The sequence below is a fragment of the Chelonoidis abingdonii genome, chromosome 13, assembly GCF_003597395.2.
Source record: "Chelonoidis abingdonii isolate Lonesome George chromosome 13, CheloAbing_2.0, whole genome shotgun sequence".
Classification (NCBI taxonomy): Eukaryota; Metazoa; Chordata; order Testudines; family Testudinidae; genus Chelonoidis; species Chelonoidis abingdonii.
This window is the reverse complement of record NC_133781.1, coordinates 32,221,944-32,240,308: the sequence shown is the minus strand read 5'-3', so window position 1 is coordinate 32,240,308 and position 18,365 is coordinate 32,221,944. Positions and strand designations below refer to the sequence as shown.

Here is an 18,365-nt window from a genome sequence, read left to right as displayed (position 1 = left end):
GAGAGTCCACCAGGCAAGTGACCCATGCCCCACGCTGCAGAGAAGTGAAAAACCTCCAGGGCCATCTACCAATTTGCCGGAGGAATATTCTGGCCCGCCCCCAATATGGCAATTCACGAAACCCTAGCATGTTGGCAAGACTCACCAAGCCAGCCTCAGAAAAGAACTCTGCAGTAACTCAATCCATCCCATCCAACATCACCATCACAGACCATGAGCAGACTTATCTGCTGATAATCAAAGATCAATTGCCAAAAATTTAACATTCCTATCATACCATCCCTTCCATAACTATCAGCTTATCTTAGCCAGATATGTCTTTTTGCCCCACATAGTCCCCTTGAAGCTGTTCCAAACTTCACTCTCGAATGGTGAGAACCTGATCTAATTTCAAGTCTAAACTTCCTAAGTCCATTTGTACCATGTCTTGTGTCACAGTTAGTACTAAGCTTAAGAATAATTTTCTCCCTCCCTAATGTTAATTCCCCCGTATATTGTATATAGAGCAAGCATATCCCCCCCAGCCTTCTGTTTGGCCAGGCTAACAAGCCAAGCTCGTGATCTCCTTCATAAAGGCAGGTCTCTATTCTCAAAGGATCATCACTGGAGTCCGCTGTCTCTGCACTTGTCTCCATTTGAATTCATCCTTCTCAAAACTGGAGACCCAGAAGCTGCACAGCAATAATCCAGTGGGGTCTCCACCAGCGCCTATACACGGTACTAACACCTCCTATATCTTGCTGGAAATACTTCCCTAGCATCATAAAACCGCATTTGCTTTTTTAAACGGCCATATCGCATTGGCAGCTCATAGTCCATCCTCGATAACCATTAACTCCAAGGTCCTTCTCCTCCTCCGCGCTCCAACGGATGCGTCCCCAATATATATCTAAAATTTCTTATATCTTAACCTAAATCACGACCCTTGCACTTTTACACTATTAATATTCACCTATTACGTATATCTCTCTTCTTTTTTTGCAGCTTGAGGTCTTCAAACCACAATTTGAAGACTTCAATAACTCGGACATAGGTTAGGGGTTGTTACAGAAGTAGATGGGTAGGGTTCTGTGGCCTGCTTTGTGCAGGAGGTCAGACTAGATGATCATATTGGTCCCTTCTGACTTATGAGTCTATGAGAGGCAGGAATGCTCCTGGGTGACACTGTCCTGGCTGACCAGGCAGCTCAAAATACAAGGACTGAACCCCTGGGGAAGTGACGGAGCGGCTAGTCTCACTACGGGGAGTCCAGCCTGGTGCGTTTGCCTGTAGTTTTCAGGTTTGGATTCTGAGTTCAGTCATACTCACAGCAGGACTCCAGACACAAAGAACAGGAAGAAGGTGTTTTCCACCAGGTGTTGGTGGATCCAGGTGAACCAGGTGATGTTTGGGCTGGATTTCTCCAGCTCTTGAATCCAAGTCTTCCCTGACTTGTAGATGGTCTCCTGCATCCGGAACGGGCCACATGCTATGGATGGTTTCACTCTGGGCAGACAAAGAGCAGGTGAAAGTCAAATGGCTACTTCCAGCTGCAATTCACTTGCTACTGGAACCACCGCCTGACCTGGGCTTTGTGTCTTCGGGGTGGATTCTAGATGCTACCTCAAGAAACAACACAGATCTGATTTCCATGCCACCTAGAATGGGCAGCCATGCACCAGGAAAGACTTCCTTGAGCAGTGATTTGATCCCAGAACCCCCACCTCCCTGCCCCGCCTCCAGCAGTGCACAGGTGTTTAGAAACCACAGGGCTGAGTCGGAGGCAGGTGAATCCTCTCTGCAGAAATATCCCCTGGCTGCCTTTATTCATACAGTGCTGAAGCTCCGAGACAGGCCCAGCCCCGAAGAGCAGACGGGACACAAAGGCTGACTGGGACCAAAGCATTGGGAGGTTGCAGGGAGAGGGGGAGGGAAGAAAAGTCAGATCCCAGGGCTGGTTGCCTCCATTCTCTCTGTAGGCTTGGGCGGTTCTCGTTACACAAACCATCTACTCACGCCCAGATGGTGTAGGAGAGGAAGATGGCGGCGCCCAGGAAGGAGGGGAAGCACAGGAGGGTGATGAAGACTGTGCTCATGTGAGATGCGCACCACAGCTTGCTGGGAGACTGGCAGTTCTTCATCAGGCTGGTCTGGAGATACAGAGTTAAACCAGCTACTAACTTCTGAGCGGTGTGTAACACCCCCCCTCAGCCGGCATACAGGACAGATGCTCTCTGGGCTTGGGGAGTCCCAGGCTAATAGAAATGCAGAGGGCGAGAACTGGTGCAGGTGAGGAATGCCTGCCTGACCCTTCCTCTCCCTTCCCAGGGAGCTTTCCCCCCTTTCTGGACAGAGCTGAATATAAAACGAGGCGGGGACCCCTCCACTAGTCCAGCCTCTAGATCTCCCGGCTCTGGACAGCGAGTGCTGCTGAGGCAGAACAGCAGCTGGGAGCAAAGGCCAGTGGGTGTGGACACTTACCTTCTTGATGTAGAACAGGAGCACCAGCTTGAGGATCTGGACAGCTGGGAGGAGGGGGCAGAAGAGAACCCCCAGCCTGAAAGAAAGAAGGAAAGTTGTGCGAGCCCGGCTCTCCTCCACCCCCCAGGAGCCAGTGGCCCCAGCCAGGGGGCAGCATGGTCATTGCCTTGTTCTCCTCCAGCTGTGGGGCCTCCCACGTGGGCAATGGGCAGCTGCAGGGGAACCTCTGGGAGCTCAGGGGGGCAGGAGATGCACTCTCGTCCAATGGCAGTGGAAGCCCACAAAGCCAGTCTTATCTGGCCTCCCCGGCCACGCGGCCCCCTGCCATCCCCACATGGCACGGCCCAGGGGCCCGATCCGGCCTATCCACCGACGGGGCCCCCTGCCGCACCGAGACTGTATGGCCCAGGGGCCCGATCCGGCCTGTCCACCGACGGGGCCCCCTGCCGCACCGAGACTGTATGGCCCAGGGGCCCGATCCGGCTTGCCCCCTGACCTCACCACCCCCACCCGGACTGCGCAGCCCAGGGGCCTGATCCGGCCTGTCCACTGACGGGGCCCCCCTGACACGTCCAGACTGCGGGCACCAGGCCCGATCTCGGCCTGTCCACTGATGGGGCCCCCCCACCCACCAACCCACATGGACAGCCCAGGGTCCCTGATCTGGCCTGGCCACGCCCCCCCCCGACTGCGCGGCCCAGGGGCCGCGATCTGGCCTGCCGCGACCGATGGCCCCGCCAGACTGGCGCGTGCCACGGGCCCCGAAAAAATCCGGCCTGCCACCGACGTGGCTCCTGCGCATGGGACCCAGACCTGCGCAGGTGCCAGGGGCCCTATTTGGCTGCCTGACATGCCCCCCCCCCCCACCCCGCTCACACCCAGACTGCATGGTCCAGGGGCCCGATTCAGCCTGCCCACTGGCGCCGCCCCCTTGCCGCCCCCAGACAGCGCAGCCTTTCCCCTTTCCTTTTCCACACAGTGAGTTTCTCGCCCTTGTGTCTACAGAGAAAATTGGCTACATGTGAGAGGAGTGCAACCGGTGTGTGGTGCCTGCGTGACTCAGACAGAGGAACTCCACCATGAGTCTGGCTGGACCGTCGGCTCAGACACCCAGTGCCCACAAGGGCTGGTTGAGCAGTTGGAGCAGGAAGGGGGCGGGCGTGCAGCCAGAGGCTGGGAATGGGGAATTGCTGCGGGAAGGAGATGCAGGAAGAACAGAGGCTACTTGGAGAGAAAGGAGGATGGGAGAGAAGAGAAACAAAAGGGCAGAAACTGGGATGGCCTGAGTGGGGCTGGATGTGACAAGCACTGACCGAATCACAAATAAGGCCTTGTTCTGCCATTGACACGAGTCCTGCTGCGGGTTGCGAGGGAATCATAATCCTGAACTTACATCTGGCCCCCAAAGCGTGGCCATTCATGCACTCGCCCTCCTTCCATGCATGCTCCTATCCTGCCCGCAGCCCTGCAGCGTAAACGCCCTGCAGTCGGGCACCTTCCCATGTGGGGTGTTCTTGCTCCCAGGGGGGCTGTGTGTGCAGAGGGGGTTAAAAGGTGCATGCTGCTCTGTATCTGAGCCCCTGCCTGACGCAGCCAGAAGCACCCATGTCATTTGGCAGCAGCTAATCGGCTTGTAAACTGATCTGCCTCTCCTGGTTCTGGGAAGAGGCTCTAGCTCCATGGGGTTATGGCGGGTGGGGGGAGATGCCTCACCAGGTCAGGGTCTGCCCATAGATCAGCTCCAGCACGTTCCGGGCAATGTCAAACTCAGGCCTCTGCTTCCTCATCAGCTTCTTCTCCAAGATGAGCCTGGAAGACAGAGAAAGAGACTCTCAAAGGGCTGAGGCTGCAGGACACTCAGCCCCTGAACTTGCACTCTAGCAGAGATCCACCTTGCAAGCAAGATGTGCCAATGTCCCAGCAAGCCAGAGCTGCCTCTGCCCGGCAGAGCCAGGGAGGCCCCAGCACCAGGGATGGGCACCGCATGACCGTTACCTCCAGAGCAGCTCCCCAAGGAAAGTGTCCAGGAGCGTGAACACGAAATCCATCACCACAAAGCGGTACAGCTCCTGCCCCACTGACGTCTCCCAGCACTGGAAAACACAGGCATAGATGGCATCAGGGAAGGGGGTAGAGATGGCTCCCTCCTCCCACCAGCTCTCCCGTGGCCCCCAAGCAAGGTCTGCGAACACCTGCCCTGGGATCTGCTCAACCTGTAGCTCCCTCAACAGTGGGGCACTCCTGCTTGGTGCTGTGCCTGCTAAGGCACTCTTCCCATGGCAACCAGTGGGCTGGCAACATTCTCACTCGCTGGCCAAACCTAGCCAGTGAGCATTCAGCCCACAGCACTCTGTCTCTGGGCAAGGGGAACTTGGGACCTTGTGCCATCCCTTCCCATGGCAAGGGCTGCAATGGTCACAGAATCGCAGGACTGGCAGGGACCTCGAGAGGTCTCTAGTCCAGTCCCCGGCACTTGTGGCAGGATTAAGTATTATCTAGCCCAGGGGTCTCCAACCATTTTATGCCCAAGATCACTTTTTAAATTTAAGGGCAACCCAAGATTTACCCTGCCCCTTCCTCAAAGCCCTGCCCTGCTCACTCCATCTCCCGCCTCTCTCTGTTGCTCACTCTCCTCCACCCTCACTCACTTTCACTGGGCAAGGGCAGGGGCTTGAGGTTTGGGGGTGGGTGCGGGCTCTGGGCTAGGGCTGAGGGGTTTGCAGTGTGGGAGGGGGCTCCAGGCTGAACCTGGGGCAGGGGGTTGGGGTGCAGGAGGGGGTGAGGGATGCAAGCTCTGGGAGGGTGTTTGGGTGCAGAAGTGGGATCCGGGCTGGGGTAGAGTGTTGGGATGCAGGAGGGGGTATGGGGTGCTGGCTCTAGGAGGGGGCTCAGGGCTGGAGGGTGGGGTGCGGCCTCCCACTGGGCAGCACTTACCTCAGTTGGCAGCGAGTGAGGCTAAGGCAGGCTCCATGCTTGCCCCAGCCCCACGCTTCTCCTGGAAGAGGCCAACATGCCCCTGCGGCCCCTGGGGGGAGCAGGGGGGCAGATGGCTCTTGCTGCCCCTCTCTGCAGGCACTGACCCCAAAGCTCTCATTGGCCACAGTTCCCCGTTCCCAGCCAATGGGAGCTGCTGGGTGTGTGTGTGCTTGCAGGCAGGAGCAGTACACAGAGACCCCTGCCCCTCTCCCTCCTGGGGCCATGCTGGCCGCTTCTGGGAGCAGGGTGGGGCCAGGGCATGCAGGGAGCCTGCCTCAGCTGCAGGCCTGCTACACTACTGGAGATCACGATCGACTGGGAGAGTCCCCAGGATCGACCAGTTGATCACATTTGACCGGTTGGTGACCACTAACCTAGACCATCCCTGAGAGGTGTTTGTCTAACCTGCTCTTAAAAATCTCCAATGATGGAGATTCCACAGCATCCCTAGGCAATTTATTCCAGTGCTTAACCACAGTGACAGGAAGTTTTTCCTAAGGTCCAACCTAAACCTCCGTTGCTACAATGTAAGCCCCTTGCTTCCTGTCCTAGCCTCAGAGGTTAAAGAGGACAATTTTTCTCCCTAATTCTTTTAACAACCTTTTACGTACTTGAAAGTAGTTATGTCCCCCTCAGTCTTCTCTTCTCCAGACTAAACTAACCCAGGTTTTTCAATTTCCCTTCATAGCTCATGTTTTCTAGACCTTTAAATCATTTTTGTTGTTCTTCTTTGCACTTTCTCCAACTTGTCCACATCCTTCCTGAAATGTGGCACCCAGAACTGGACATAATACTCCAGTTGAGGCCTAATCAGCACTGAGCAGAGCAGAAGAATTACTTCTCATGTCTTGCTCACAGCACTCAAGCTAATACATCCCAGAAGGATGTTTGCTTTTTTTGCAGTGTGTTACATTGTTGACTCATATTTATTTTGGGATCTGTTCTGATAATCCAAACCCAGCACAGCAGGGGTAGGAGATTGTCCCAACATCCCTGGGCCAATGGGAGAGCTGAAATGAGCGCTCCTCTCTCTGAAGTGTGCAATCGAGCTATTCAGGAGCTCCGAGTAGCTCTTGTTCCCTCAGCATTCAAAAAACCCATTTAACCCTCATTTCTGCACAGCCCATGAGTGTGGGCTGGGTGCCGAGGCCCAGAGCTGCAAGGGCCCAGCTCTCAACAAGCAGAGGTTGCAACCAATTCAGACTGACATTGTCCTCCGTGGAGTATCCCATCTTCCGACTCAGCCAGTGATAACACAGCAGCCCCAGGACAATCATCTTCAGAATCAAATTCCTCCAGACGAAAGAAAAAGGGAGAGAGGGACATCAGAGAGCGAGCGATCCCATGCCAGCAAGAGGAGCAGGGAGGGACGGACAGAGAGCTCCAGTGGGCAGAAGCATGTGAGCTCGCCTGCTCCATTCAGCTGCTCAGAGATCCAGGTGCAGAGCGCCTGGTGGTGGAAGGCACCAGCTGCATTCATTTCCATTGTCCATCTGGGGCAGCCCAGGCCTGCCCCGGAACCCACGGGTGCTAAGGAGAAGGAGGAAGACAGAAGGCCTATGGCTCACTGATAGGGGTGCTCAAGTCCAGGTCCTTCAGGGTGTCCCGGGCTCCCAGTGCTGGATTTCTAGCTGTAGCACAGCAACTCAGAGGGAGGGGACTACGCCCCACTCCCACTGCCTTACCTGCAGATGGCCACGTACACCTCCAGCGCTGGAGACTCCTGCTTCTCCCAGGCTGCCAGCAGGTTATACAGGTACGGCATCACCAGGTTCATCAGAGACACCACCACAGGCAGAGCCAGCAGGAGGGCTTCCTGCTGGACCTCGCTGCTCCCCTCGTCTCGACTGTCCTGGTGCACCTGGAAAGCAGGAACCAAGGGGATTACTGGCCTGTGGACCACACACAAGCTCCTGAATCACCTGACACTGGACTCTGACTGCACCAGAACATCCCTAGCCTCTCGGGAACGGTGCTGCTGCCCACATCTCTAGAGCCTAGCCCAGCGAATCAGCCTCCTCCCTGCTACCCTGGGGAAAGCCTGGGATGCCCCTCCAGGCAGAGATGACAGCCCCTTCTGAGAGGCCAGCACTCACCTTGAGCATGTGTTCGGCGAAGTAATACACTGTGATGCTACAGCCTAAGACGGTGCCCACGGACACTGCCCAGGCCAGACTGAGAATCACCATCCTGCCCAGCTTCCTGCACAGGCTCATTGGGTGGGACTTAGACTGCTGCTCTCCTAGCAGCTCCTGCAAAACACCAATGTTATAGACTGTCCCGACTGGTACCGATGTTGCCAGGCAGCCTCCAGTGGTTCTGGCGCTGACAGGCGGGCACAGCATTCGCTGGCAATGGGCTGCAAGTCTGGAGCGGCGAACGCCTCCCCGGGAAGAAGGGAGTGGTGGAATGGATCCGAGAAGCAGCCAAACGGTTCTACAGAGGGGAAGGACTCAGGGTCTTTGGATGCACCAAGGGAGCTGTTGTCCCAAGGGGCAGAAGAGGGGATATTCCAACACTAGGGCAGGGGTCGATCCTTGGGGAATGGGCCAGGCCCTGGTGTAACACACCCGTCTGTCAGCTGTGGGGATTCAGGCTCAAACCCTGCCTTAGGTCACAAGTGAAAGTGACTTTTGTGGCTTTGATTTAATCCCCAGCTTACCCAGTCACAAAGCCACCACAGTGGTCATTCCTGGCTCAGGAGCAGCCCAGGAGTAAAACAGCAGGGCCGAGGGTGCAGCGCAGTAGTGAGAGGCACCGGCAGAGCTAGGGGAGGGGGGCAGGGGCGGCTGTGAGTCTGGGCTGCAGGGCACAAGCAGTGCTGTGAGGGTAAAGTCTGCCCCGTTTGGTCCCCAGCAGAGGAACTGAATCTATAATATGATCAGTGATATTGTTATAACTGGGGTAGTGCTCACAGGTCCCAGTGTACCAGGTCCCACTGAGCCCTGGGGTGCCTGGGGCTAAGTGCTACTTGCACACTAGGAAAGAAAAAGAGTTCCTAACTCCAAGGGCTTCCCAGCTCCCTAGACAGCCAGAACAGGCAGTGTTGCCCCATGGTTTTAACAGATGGGGACTGAGGCACAGAGATTAAGGGACTTGCCCAAGGTCTCACAAGGAGAATGTGGCAGAGCCAGGAGCTGAATCCACATCTGCCAAGTCTCAGGCCATTGTCTGAACCCTGTGGCCAACCCAGGCCCTGTCTCAATGAGCCTGGAGCCAGGTGGAACTCCTCTGCGCAGCACTCGCCTTCAGCTGTGTCCGGATGTTTTCGTTCTGCAGCCTGACAGAGCGTCTCTGGATCACCTTGTAGTCCCAGGTGCAGAACACTTTGATGGCAAAGTCCCCCGATGTGCTGCCCACGCGGTAACTCTCGCCAAAGGATCGGGACATGCTGGAAGGAGGAGCAGCCAGGGAATGGAGATTGCAGAGAGAAGAGAAGGAACGGGGGAGGGCATTTCTGAGCCACCAGCGGCTGCCGTGGGGAGCGTGGGGCTCGGGTAAGTCAAGGGGCAGAGGTCATCCAATAGCCCAGACAGGGTTGGCCCTGTGCCCAGAGGTCAGGCAGGGGTGGGGGTGGGGAAGGTGTGCAGATGAGGGCAGCAGGGAGAATAATGCAAGGCACAGCCAGCGAGCAGGGAGGCTCCTTACCTGTACACCAGCAGGATGCACGTAATGAAGAAGGAGACCCCAGTGGTGAAGACGTAGGCCAGAGGCATGTTGTATGGGAGATGGCCTCTGCCGGGCTGGCAGCTGCTGCTGACAGGGGTGCAGGGGTCGTTCAGGGTGAAGTTACTGAAGTAGCCATAGTACATCAGAGTCTGAGTGAAGGAGCCCTGCAGGGAGAGAACAGGAATGGGCCGTGCTGCCTCCTGCAGCTGCAGAGCAGGAGCTCCCAAGGGAGGTGTGGATCCCTGTCCTGGACGGCTTTAGGAACAGGATGGACAAACCCAAGTGGGTCTCGGGTTTCTTGGTCCTGCCTCTCGAGGTCCCTTCCAGCCTGATGTTTCTATGATCTCTGGGCTCCAGGAACCGTGACGCAGTGCCACTCCCTCTCCTGCCCTGCCGGTCTCTGGGATCCAGACCCCGTCCGGGCTAAAGAAATCCTGTGCAGGGTACAGCTGCTGTACAGCAGAGCCCATGCCCTATTGCAGGGACGGGAGCGCCTTTCTCTGAAGTGCCCAGCACAGGCCATTCATAGAATCATAGACTTTAAGGTCAGAAGGGACCATTATGATCATCTAGTCTGACCTCCTGCACAATGCAGGGCACAGAACCTCACCCACCCACTCCTGTAACAAACCTGTGTCTGAGCCATTGAAGTCCTCAAATCATGGATTAAAGACTTCAAGGTGCAGAGAATCCTCCAGCAACTGATCGGTGCCCCATGCTACAGAGGAAGATGAAAAACCCCCAGGGCCTCTGCCAACCTGCCCTGGAGGAAAATTCCTTCCCAACCCCCAAATATGGCGATCAGCTAAACCCTGAGCATGTGGGCAAGACTCACTAGCCAGCATCCAGGAAAGAATTCTCTGTAGTAACTCAGATCCCATCCCATCTAACATCCATCACAAGCCGCTCCATAAACTTATCAAGCTTAGGCACTTCGCTCTTGGCTGGAAGCACAGCTCCTGCTGAGGAGGGAGTGCAGATCCTGTCTGTGCCTGAACACTGAGTGGCAGTAGGGCATGTGGCTGCTGCCCTGGGGCTGGGGGATGCAGACAGAGGGAGGTGGGTCTCTGAGATCTCACCCTCCAGCGCAGTACTCACCGCCCCAGTGAGGAGCTCGAGCCCCGTAAAGAGCCTGCTGTTCTTGGCGGCTGGGGGGTACGCAGCCTGCGTGGCTACCACGAAGATCAAGAGGGTCAGGAACAAGAAGACGTTGAACGTGAGAAGTGTCTTGAGGAAGAGGAAGTAGGACAAGACACTGGAGCCGAAGCGGCCACTGATCTGCTTCAGGGAACGATGCCAGGGCTGGAGGGAGTGGAGGAGGGAGAGGAACCCATCCCAGAGACTCCGGAACCCCTGGAGGGGAACAGAACCCAGATCAGAAAAGGGGGCCAGGGCCAACCTGTCTGAGCCAGCCCTGCAGCCCCTCAACCTCCCCTCTCAGCCGTGGGAATCACTGCAATGCACATGCTGCCACCATCTCGCAGGGCTCAACTCCTAGACTCTAGCCTGCTGTGCTCTCCCTCTGCTGCTCCCAGCCCCTCTGCCTTCCTTCCACTCGGCTACTCCAGCCAGGGTTTTGCTGAGAGGCCCAGAGGCACAGACGGGATGGACAGAGACGTACCACGCCCCTGGGAGCTGAGCACAATGGCAGCTGTGACTGGAATGGTTTGTGTCCTTTAAGCATCACGTCTCAGGACTGGGAGCAGGTGTCCCATGAGCATCTGGAGCTGTTCGGGCTGCACTGCTGGAGTCACCGGGGGAAGGGCTGTCACCAGCTAAGGGCCTCTGTTCACCTACCAGAACCGGGGCCCCCCACCATTCACCAGGGCTCAGCCCGGGCAGGTCCTTGCCCAATGCCAGCGACAGCTCCAGGCAGTGAGGACTCAGCATCACAAGGAGAGAACCCCGAGTGGCACTAACAAAATCTCACCGGCCGGTGAGTTCTGGGCTAGACCCTCCCCTGTCCCCTTCCTAGCAGAAATCCCGAGTCTTCAGCTTCCCAGAACACGCAGCGGGCCAGGCAAGGCACCTGTTCCCATGGCCGCTGGAGAGTGCCCAGGGACCCCTATCCCTGGGGGGCTCCACCTAGCTCTGAATTTATCTGAGCTGCTTCATAAACAACGGGGGAAATCAGCCAGCGAGAGACAGGTCTGCAGCAGGGCCTGGGTGAACTGCAGGGCTCAGCCAGAGGCCACAGCCTGGCTGTGGGCAGTGCGGGAGGGAGAGGCGATCAGGGGCTCCTGTCCTGCAGCACAGGACCTTTGACTCTGCGAGAGGTACCAGGTTTCTCCAGACAAAAATCTCATCCGCTCCTCCTGGCCCAGTGGCTGGTGCTGGCATCTGCAGTGGGGGGGCAGGACTTACTGTGAGGAAGATGTGTTTGAGTTGGCCACAGCAGGACAAAGACCTCCTGGTCCTGTCGGGTTTCCTCAGGGTGCTTCTGTGTCCACCCAACTCCTGCCTGCAACACACAGTTCCGTCACACCAGGGCTCCGATGCCATGCGGGAGGGGACAGCTCTGCTCTCGGGAGGCCCCACACCACCCGCAGGACACTGGCCTGCTCTATTCACCCCCAGGCTGAGCCCCCACCCCACCCAGGTCCCTCAGCCCAGAGAGACTCCACGTAGGTGCAGGGCAGAGCTAGCACCTGCTGCTTCCCCTGGGAGGACGGACCTGAGGCTGCGTTTCTCTGCCAGGCTCACGGGCATCGCCTGCAGCATATGGCTCCTCTGGCTGCTCGAGAGGCTCTGCAGCTCCTTCACCAGCAGGCTCTGTGCGTCTGTGGAGGAGAAGCGCAGCAAGGATCATGCAGGGCAAAGTGGGGCACCCTTCGCAGAAGACGGGGAGCCTCCATGTAAATGGGCTGCAGGGACCGGCCTGTTCTCAGCCAAGGCTGTGGGGGAGCAGGGATTCCACTCCAGGCCATTGCCCCAGCTCAGCGTCACTGCCATCCTGAGCAGGGGGGCACTGGATACATTGCCCCTCCCCCATCCCAAGGGGCGGGCGCTGGACATGTTGCCCCGGCAGTCCGGGGGTGGGGGGGGCACTGGGATGCCTGGCCCTGCAGCCTGCGCAGTGCATGTGTCATAAACAGATGGTTAAGGGTTAATGTCTCTTTTACCTGTAAAAGGTTAAGAAGCTCAGTAAACCTGGCTGACACCAATAGGGGGACAAAATACTTTCAAATCTTGGTGGAGGGAAGTCTTTGTTTGTGCTTTTTGTTTTGTTTGTTGTTCGCTCTTGGGACTAAGAGGGACCAGACGTCCCTCCAGGCTCTCCAAATCTTTCTGAATCAGTCTTTCATGTGTCAAAATTGTAAGTAATAGCCAGGCAAGGTAGATTAGTCTTATGTTTGTTTTCTCAACTTGTAAATGTTTCTTTTGCTGGAAGGATTTTTACCTCTGTTTGCTGTAACTTTGAATCTAAGGCTGGGGGGGCCCTCTGGTCTATATGAATCTGAGTACCCTGTAAAGCATTTTCCATCCTGATTTTACAGAGATAATTTTTACTTTTTTCTTTCTTTAATTAAAAGCTTTCTTTTTAAGAATCTGATTGATTTTCCTTGTTTTAAGATCCAAGGGAATTGGGTCTGAACTCACCAGGTGGGGGAAAAGGAGGGGGATGGTGATAATTCGCCTGTTTAAGATCCTAAGGAGTTTGGATCTGTGTGAAGCCTCTCAAGGCGAGGGGAAAGGAGGGGGGATGATTAATTACTCCTTGTTTTAAGATCCAAGGGGTTTGGATCTGTGTTCCCCAGGGAAGGTTTTGGGGGAACAGGAAGTGTGCCAGACACTAAATTCTGGCTGGTGGCAGCGTTACCAGATCTAAGCTAGTAATTAAGCTTAGAAGCGTTCATGCAGGTCCCCACTTTTGTACTCTAAAGTTCAAAGTGGGGAAAGAACCTTGACAGCATGGCACTCCCAGCAGGTGCCAGCTCCAGCAATGGCAACTCACCTTTCTGCTCTGCATGCCCAGAGTCCAGCTCCAGGTCATACTGCCGCAGGCTGGGCCGTGCAGAACGGGACACCTGGCGCAGCGGCGGCCGGCTGCTCCGGCGGTGAAGCTTGACTGTGCGGTTGTAGAACTGTGAGATGATGGCTCCTCGGCTGCGCCCTGGAACACACAGCCAGCACGCTGGGTGCGAGTGAACGCGCGCTCTCCGGTGCAGGGAACTAGTGGGGCCGGGCGATCGGCAGCTGGTTGGGCTCAGGGCAGCCTCTGGAACTGGTAGCTCCCCAGTAACAGGTCTCCTCGCAGGCTGCCCCAGGCAGAGGCATCGGGTCACCCTCCCCATAGCTTTGCTTCCATCTGCCTCATGAAATGTGGATCCCAGCTGGGGGGTTGGGCTGCTCAGTTTCCTACAGTGGGGGCTGGGGCTAAGTGGGGTTGGTGGGGATGCGGTAGGGTTGGGGTGGGGGGCATAGTTTGGTGCAGGCAGGTGCAGGGTAGTGTTGGCGGAGGTTGGGGGGCTGCAGCCTGGGGCGGACAGGCAGGTGATGGTGGGATGATATTGGGGTGAGGGCTGGGTAGTATTGATGGGGCAGGGTCGGGGGCACAGTTTGGGGCAGGTGGCTGGGTGGACTGGTATAGAGACACAGCTTGGGGCGAGCAGGTGGGGGCAGGTTTGGCCCTTGGAGAACCACTGATCTGCCCTGGGGCTGCTCCAGCTGGGTCGGGAGGTACGACCAGCCGGTGCCTGGGCTATGCAGCCATGAGCAGGCCCAGGACTCTTGGCTCTAGTCCCCTCAGCCCACTCTCTGTATGGGATCAGGCCAGGCTGGGGGCGGGCAGCAGGAATGGAGCTGGGGTTAGGGCTGCATGGCTGGCTTCCCGGGGCTCACGCTCACCGATGGTGCGGCTGGGCATGTTGGCAAGGATCAGCAGTGTGGCTGAAGAGAAATCCGGGTGCTCTCCCCTCGGCTCTGGCTCCTCCCAGGCCTCGGTGTGGCCAGCTGCCAGGTTCTCTGGGAGAAGGCGAGAAAATGCACTGAGCTCTGCCTATCGGGATCAGAGAGGGAATTCCCTGTGGGCTGCCGGGGACAAGCCCTCAGCTCTGTGCCTGGGCTCCCCGTACCCCTCGCTCAGGCTGCACCTGTTCAGAGCAGAGGCCTGGCCCTGAGATGAGCTGCTGGCACCTGTGGGGCACCTGCAGTGGCATTGGCCAGAGGCACCCCAGGAACAGAGCGCCCCCTGCTGGCCCCCACAGGGTCTGTCTGTTCCAGCACCCGGCTCAAGGCTCTGAGCCCCCCTCGTCAGCATCCTTGCCTGAACTCCCTGCGCCCCCCCCGACAGCTTGGCGACAGGGCTGCCAACCTTCTAATCACACGAAAATGAACACCGTAGCCCCACCCCTTCCCTAAGGCCCCACCCCCTGCTGCGGTCCTGCCCCCTACTCACTACATTCCCCCTCCGTCAGTGGCTCAGTCTCCCCAGCCCTCACTCACTCTCACTGGGCTGGGGCAGGGGGTTGGGGTGTGGGAGAGGGTGAGGGCTCTGACTGGGGTGTGGGCTCAGGGGTGGGGCCGGGGATGAGGGGTTTGGGATACAGGAGGGGGCTCAGGGCCGGGGCAGGGGATGTGGTGCGGGGTTACTCTGGTGGCTCCTGATCAGCGGCACGGGGGGGAGGGGGGGCAAAGGCGGGCTTCCTGCATGTCCTAACTGTGTGCTGTGCCCCAGAAGCAGCCAGCAGGTCCGGCTCCTGGACGGGGGAAGGGCCAGGAGGCTCTGCAAGCTGCTCTTGCCCGCAGGCACTGCCCCCACAGCTCCCACTGGCCACAGTTCCCAGCCAATGGGAGTGCAGAGTCAGTGCTCAGGGCGAGGGCTGCGCATGGAGCCCCGTGGCCCCCCACACACACCTAGGAGCCAGACCTGCTTCCAGGGTGCAGCACAGAGCGGAGGCAGGTAGGCAGCACCACAGACCAGACTTTTAATGGCCCGGTCAGCTGACTGGAGCCAGCAGGGTCCCTTTTCGACTAGGTGTTCCAGTCAAAAACCGGACACCTGGTCACTCTACTTGGCGAGCGCTTGGAAGATGGAACATTGTACAAGTAAATGTCAGGAAGAGTCTCAACAAAGTAGGCTTCGTATCTGAGCTACAACCTGTCCCCCTCTGTAACACACACAGCTTCTCGGGCTGCCAAGCGCCCCCAGATATACCCGTGCAGCATGCAGCAGGTCACTGCTTTACCTCTGCCCCCAAGGGTCAGCTCCTGCAGCTCCAGCTCCTCCAGCTCCGGCTCTTCCATGCTCTGCTCCTGCAGGAGCTGCTGGAAGGAATTGTGCACAGCACTCTCATCGCACAGGCTCAGATCTGGGCTGTGGGAAACACGGAAGCCAAGATACCCACCATGACTGTTACCTGTTTCCCGGCTCAGGATGGGAAGTGGCCAGGTCACAGGTTCGTAATATGCCAGATTCTAGCAGCATCCTCTTCTCAACTGGATGGGGGTGGCACTGGGACACAGCAGCCCCTGGATGCATCCCAGAAGTACCCAAGGACCCTGGCCTTGGGACGTGACTGGGTTCCAAGGCTGTGGAACTGCTACTGTGCAGGGTCACGGAGCCCATGGGACCACTGCCCCAGAGCGACTCCCGAGGGGGGTCACACTCACTGCCACCCCAGGACAATTCTGTCTGCACAGGGTCATGCTGCAACAATCTTCCCGTTTCCCCTCGGTATCCCCAGGGAGGAAAGTTCCGAGCTGCACCGCCCCCGTCCCCACGTGGGGCTGGCAGACAAGTGCCCCCACAATGGAGGCTGTTGCTGCAGCAGCCTCGCTCCACCAGGACACTCTCCTGGCTGGGCTGGCGGGAGCGTCTCAGGGTGGATGGCTCGGACTGAGGGGCTCCCTCCCACTGCAGACTGGGAGAAGCCCGAGTGCTGCCATGTGCAGGACACGCTGCAATGACTGTGTCTGGACAGGTTCCCCAGTGGAGTGGGCAGAGTCCAGGGACCACACCCCTGGCAGGCAGCAGAGACTGCTGCTGTGGCCGAGTTACATAAATGGACCCTAGACACCTCGGTGATGGGCACGTTGGAGGTGCAGGTCGGGACAGACGCAGTGCTCCCCTCCCAGGCAGCAGAGGGGCAACTGACCATGCAACCGACCTGGCACCGTCCCTGCTCTCCGGAACACAAAGGGTGAATGAGACTGGCTGGGTCATCTCAGGTTCTCTGCCCTCCAGCGGCTCAGGGCCCAAATCCAAACAGCACCAGGGCCTGGAGTTCTCCAAACAACACGCTCTCTCAGCAGCGCCCTCTTCTCATCATCTGTAACAGGCCCCACCCCAGAGCGTGAGACATGGGACGCCTGGGCAGAATACAGCCAATGGCTCTGGTGGGGCGATTCCCCATCCTATTCAGCCCAGTAAGCAGAGGGCTGGCTGCAGTGGGTCCCACTGCTGGAGAAGGGTGTGCTAGGCACTGCCACTTCCCAGGCGAGTCCCCGGAAACACGCGGGCTGTGCTGAGCCAGGCAGCACGGCACAAAACGCAGCGAAGAGGAAGGAAGAGAGGAGGGGACAAAAGCTGCGATTCCGTCATGCACCAACCCTGCTGTGCAGATAGCACGGACGCAGCAGCAGGCTCAGGGCTGCAGGCCCAGCGCTAGCAGATCCTGCCCTAGGGGCTGCTCCCAGGGCGGGAGGAGACTAGGTATTTTCATGTGGTTCACCACTGTGGTACCTGGGCACCCACAAAGTTAGGTCACGCAGCGAATGGAGCTGCTGTGCTCTGTGACTTGCTTGCTGGGTGAGCCAACCCGCAGGCTCAGGGCTCCAGGCTAATGGGTTCCAGCCAGATGCTCAGGGATTGCCGGGTTCAACAGGATGAGGCCAGTCCAGCTCTGGAGAGATCAGTGGGGTCAAGGCTCCCTCTGCCCACAAGATGCTTCTCTCAGAGAGTCCTACTCACTTGGGAAGCCCCACAGCCCCAGTGGCACTGCCTGTAAGGCAGTCAGCAGGGCCCTGGGACAGGGCCATCAGCAGTACCTGGGTGCAAGTGGAACTGCTGAGGCAGGGTCTGACCCCAGGGAGCTGCAGGGGAGCTCCAAGGGCTGGGCACAGGATACAGCTGCGCCTAGGCCAAAGGCGGCTTTGCTCTGGGCTTGGATTATTAATGCAGCCAGGTGCACAGTGGGGTGGCCCCAGGCTCACAGCTCAGCAAGGCAGTGGCTGCTCAGACTCCCTGACCCTGTCCAACAACGTTGCTACATCCCAATACAGGGGTCAGCAACCTTTCAGAGGTGGTATGCCTACCCCGTCCCAGGGTTACACCGGGGAGAAGCCAGCGTCCCCCATGGGGAGGATGAAAGTCACGAGGGGCTCGAGTCACTAGCCACAGGGATTAACCCCAGCCCCGTGTCCACCAGCAAAGGCTGCTCAGTGGCCAGGCCCTGAGCTCAGGCACAGCACAGCTGCTCACCTAGGGCAGCGTTTTTCAAAGTTTGGCACTGGGTCGCTCTGGTCAGCACCCTGACCGGGACGTTAAAAGTCCCATCGGCAGTGCCGTGTGCCTGGCTAAGGCAGGCTAGTGCCTACCTGCTCCAACACCGTGCTTCCCCCCGGAAGCGGCCAGCAGTGAGCCTGGCTTCTAGGCAGGGGGGCCACGGGGCTCTGCATGCTGCCCCCGCCCCGAGCACCAGCTCAGCAGCTGAGGAGGTGGTGCCTTCGGGCGAGAGCCATGCGGAGCTGCTTGCACGCCTCTCCCTAGGAGCCAGGCCTGCTGCTGGCCGCTTCCAGGGCACAGCGCGGTCTGCAGTGCCAGGACAGGCGGAAAGCACCCCAAACCCATGCCCCAATCCCCCGCCCCAGCCCTGAGCCCCTCCAAACCCAGAATCCCTTCCTGCACCCCAAACCCTCTCACCTAGCCCCACCCGAGAGCCTGCACCCCCAGCCCAGAGCCCTGACTCCCTCCTGCATCCCAACTCCCTGCCCCAGCCCAGAGCCTCCTTCCACATCCTGAACCCCTCATTCCCAGCACCACCCCACAGCCCACACCCCAACCTTCTGCTCCAACCCAGAGCGTCCTTCCACACCCTGAACCCCTCATTTCCAGCACCACCCCGCAGCCCACACTCCAACCTCCTTCCCCAGTTGTGAGCCACTCCCACACCCAAACCCCCTCATCCCCAGCCCCACCCCACAGCCCACACCCTGCCCCGAGCCCTGAGCCTCCTTCCACACCCTGAACCCCTCATTTCCAGCCCCACCTCACAGCCCACACCCCAACCCCCTGCCCCAACCCTGAGCCCCTCCCACAC

The 18,365-nt window shown here is 58.3% G+C and overlaps 1 protein-coding gene across 2 annotated transcripts in view; it reads right to left on the bottom strand.

The window, feature by feature from the left end:
* The window catches only part of TMC6 (transmembrane channel like 6), a 21,126-nt gene extending 4,507 nt beyond the window's left edge, over positions 1 to 16,619 (bottom strand). The window contains exons 1-17 of one of the 2 annotated variants that reach the window (XM_032799152.2): positions 16,215 to 16,619; positions 15,294 to 15,421; positions 13,954 to 14,070; positions 13,061 to 13,219; positions 11,780 to 11,885; positions 11,470 to 11,566; positions 10,204 to 10,458; positions 9,085 to 9,269; positions 8,683 to 8,827; positions 7,533 to 7,688; positions 7,122 to 7,297; positions 6,645 to 6,729; positions 4,456 to 4,553; positions 4,174 to 4,269; positions 2,461 to 2,536; positions 1,996 to 2,129; positions 1,309 to 1,485 (exon numbers count right to left, since the gene is read on the bottom strand). In XM_032799152.2, coding sequence (XP_032655043.1) covers positions 1,309 to 1,485; positions 1,996 to 2,129; positions 2,461 to 2,536; positions 4,174 to 4,269; positions 4,456 to 4,553; positions 6,645 to 6,729; positions 7,122 to 7,297; positions 7,533 to 7,688; positions 8,683 to 8,827; positions 9,085 to 9,269; positions 10,204 to 10,458; positions 11,470 to 11,566; positions 11,780 to 11,885; positions 13,061 to 13,219; positions 13,954 to 14,070; positions 15,294 to 15,421; positions 16,215 to 16,270 — 2,246 coding nt within the window. In that variant the 5' untranslated portion in view covers positions 16,271 to 16,619. The remainder of the gene's footprint in view (positions 1 to 1,308; positions 1,486 to 1,995; positions 2,130 to 2,460; positions 2,537 to 4,173; positions 4,270 to 4,455; positions 4,554 to 6,644; positions 6,730 to 7,121; positions 7,298 to 7,532; positions 7,689 to 8,682; positions 8,828 to 9,084; positions 9,270 to 10,203; positions 10,459 to 11,469; positions 11,567 to 11,779; positions 11,886 to 13,060; positions 13,220 to 13,953; positions 14,071 to 15,293; positions 15,422 to 16,214) is intronic. The other variant, XM_032799155.2, reaches the window with a different exon arrangement.
* Positions 16,620 to 18,365: the final 1,746 nt, after the last annotated feature.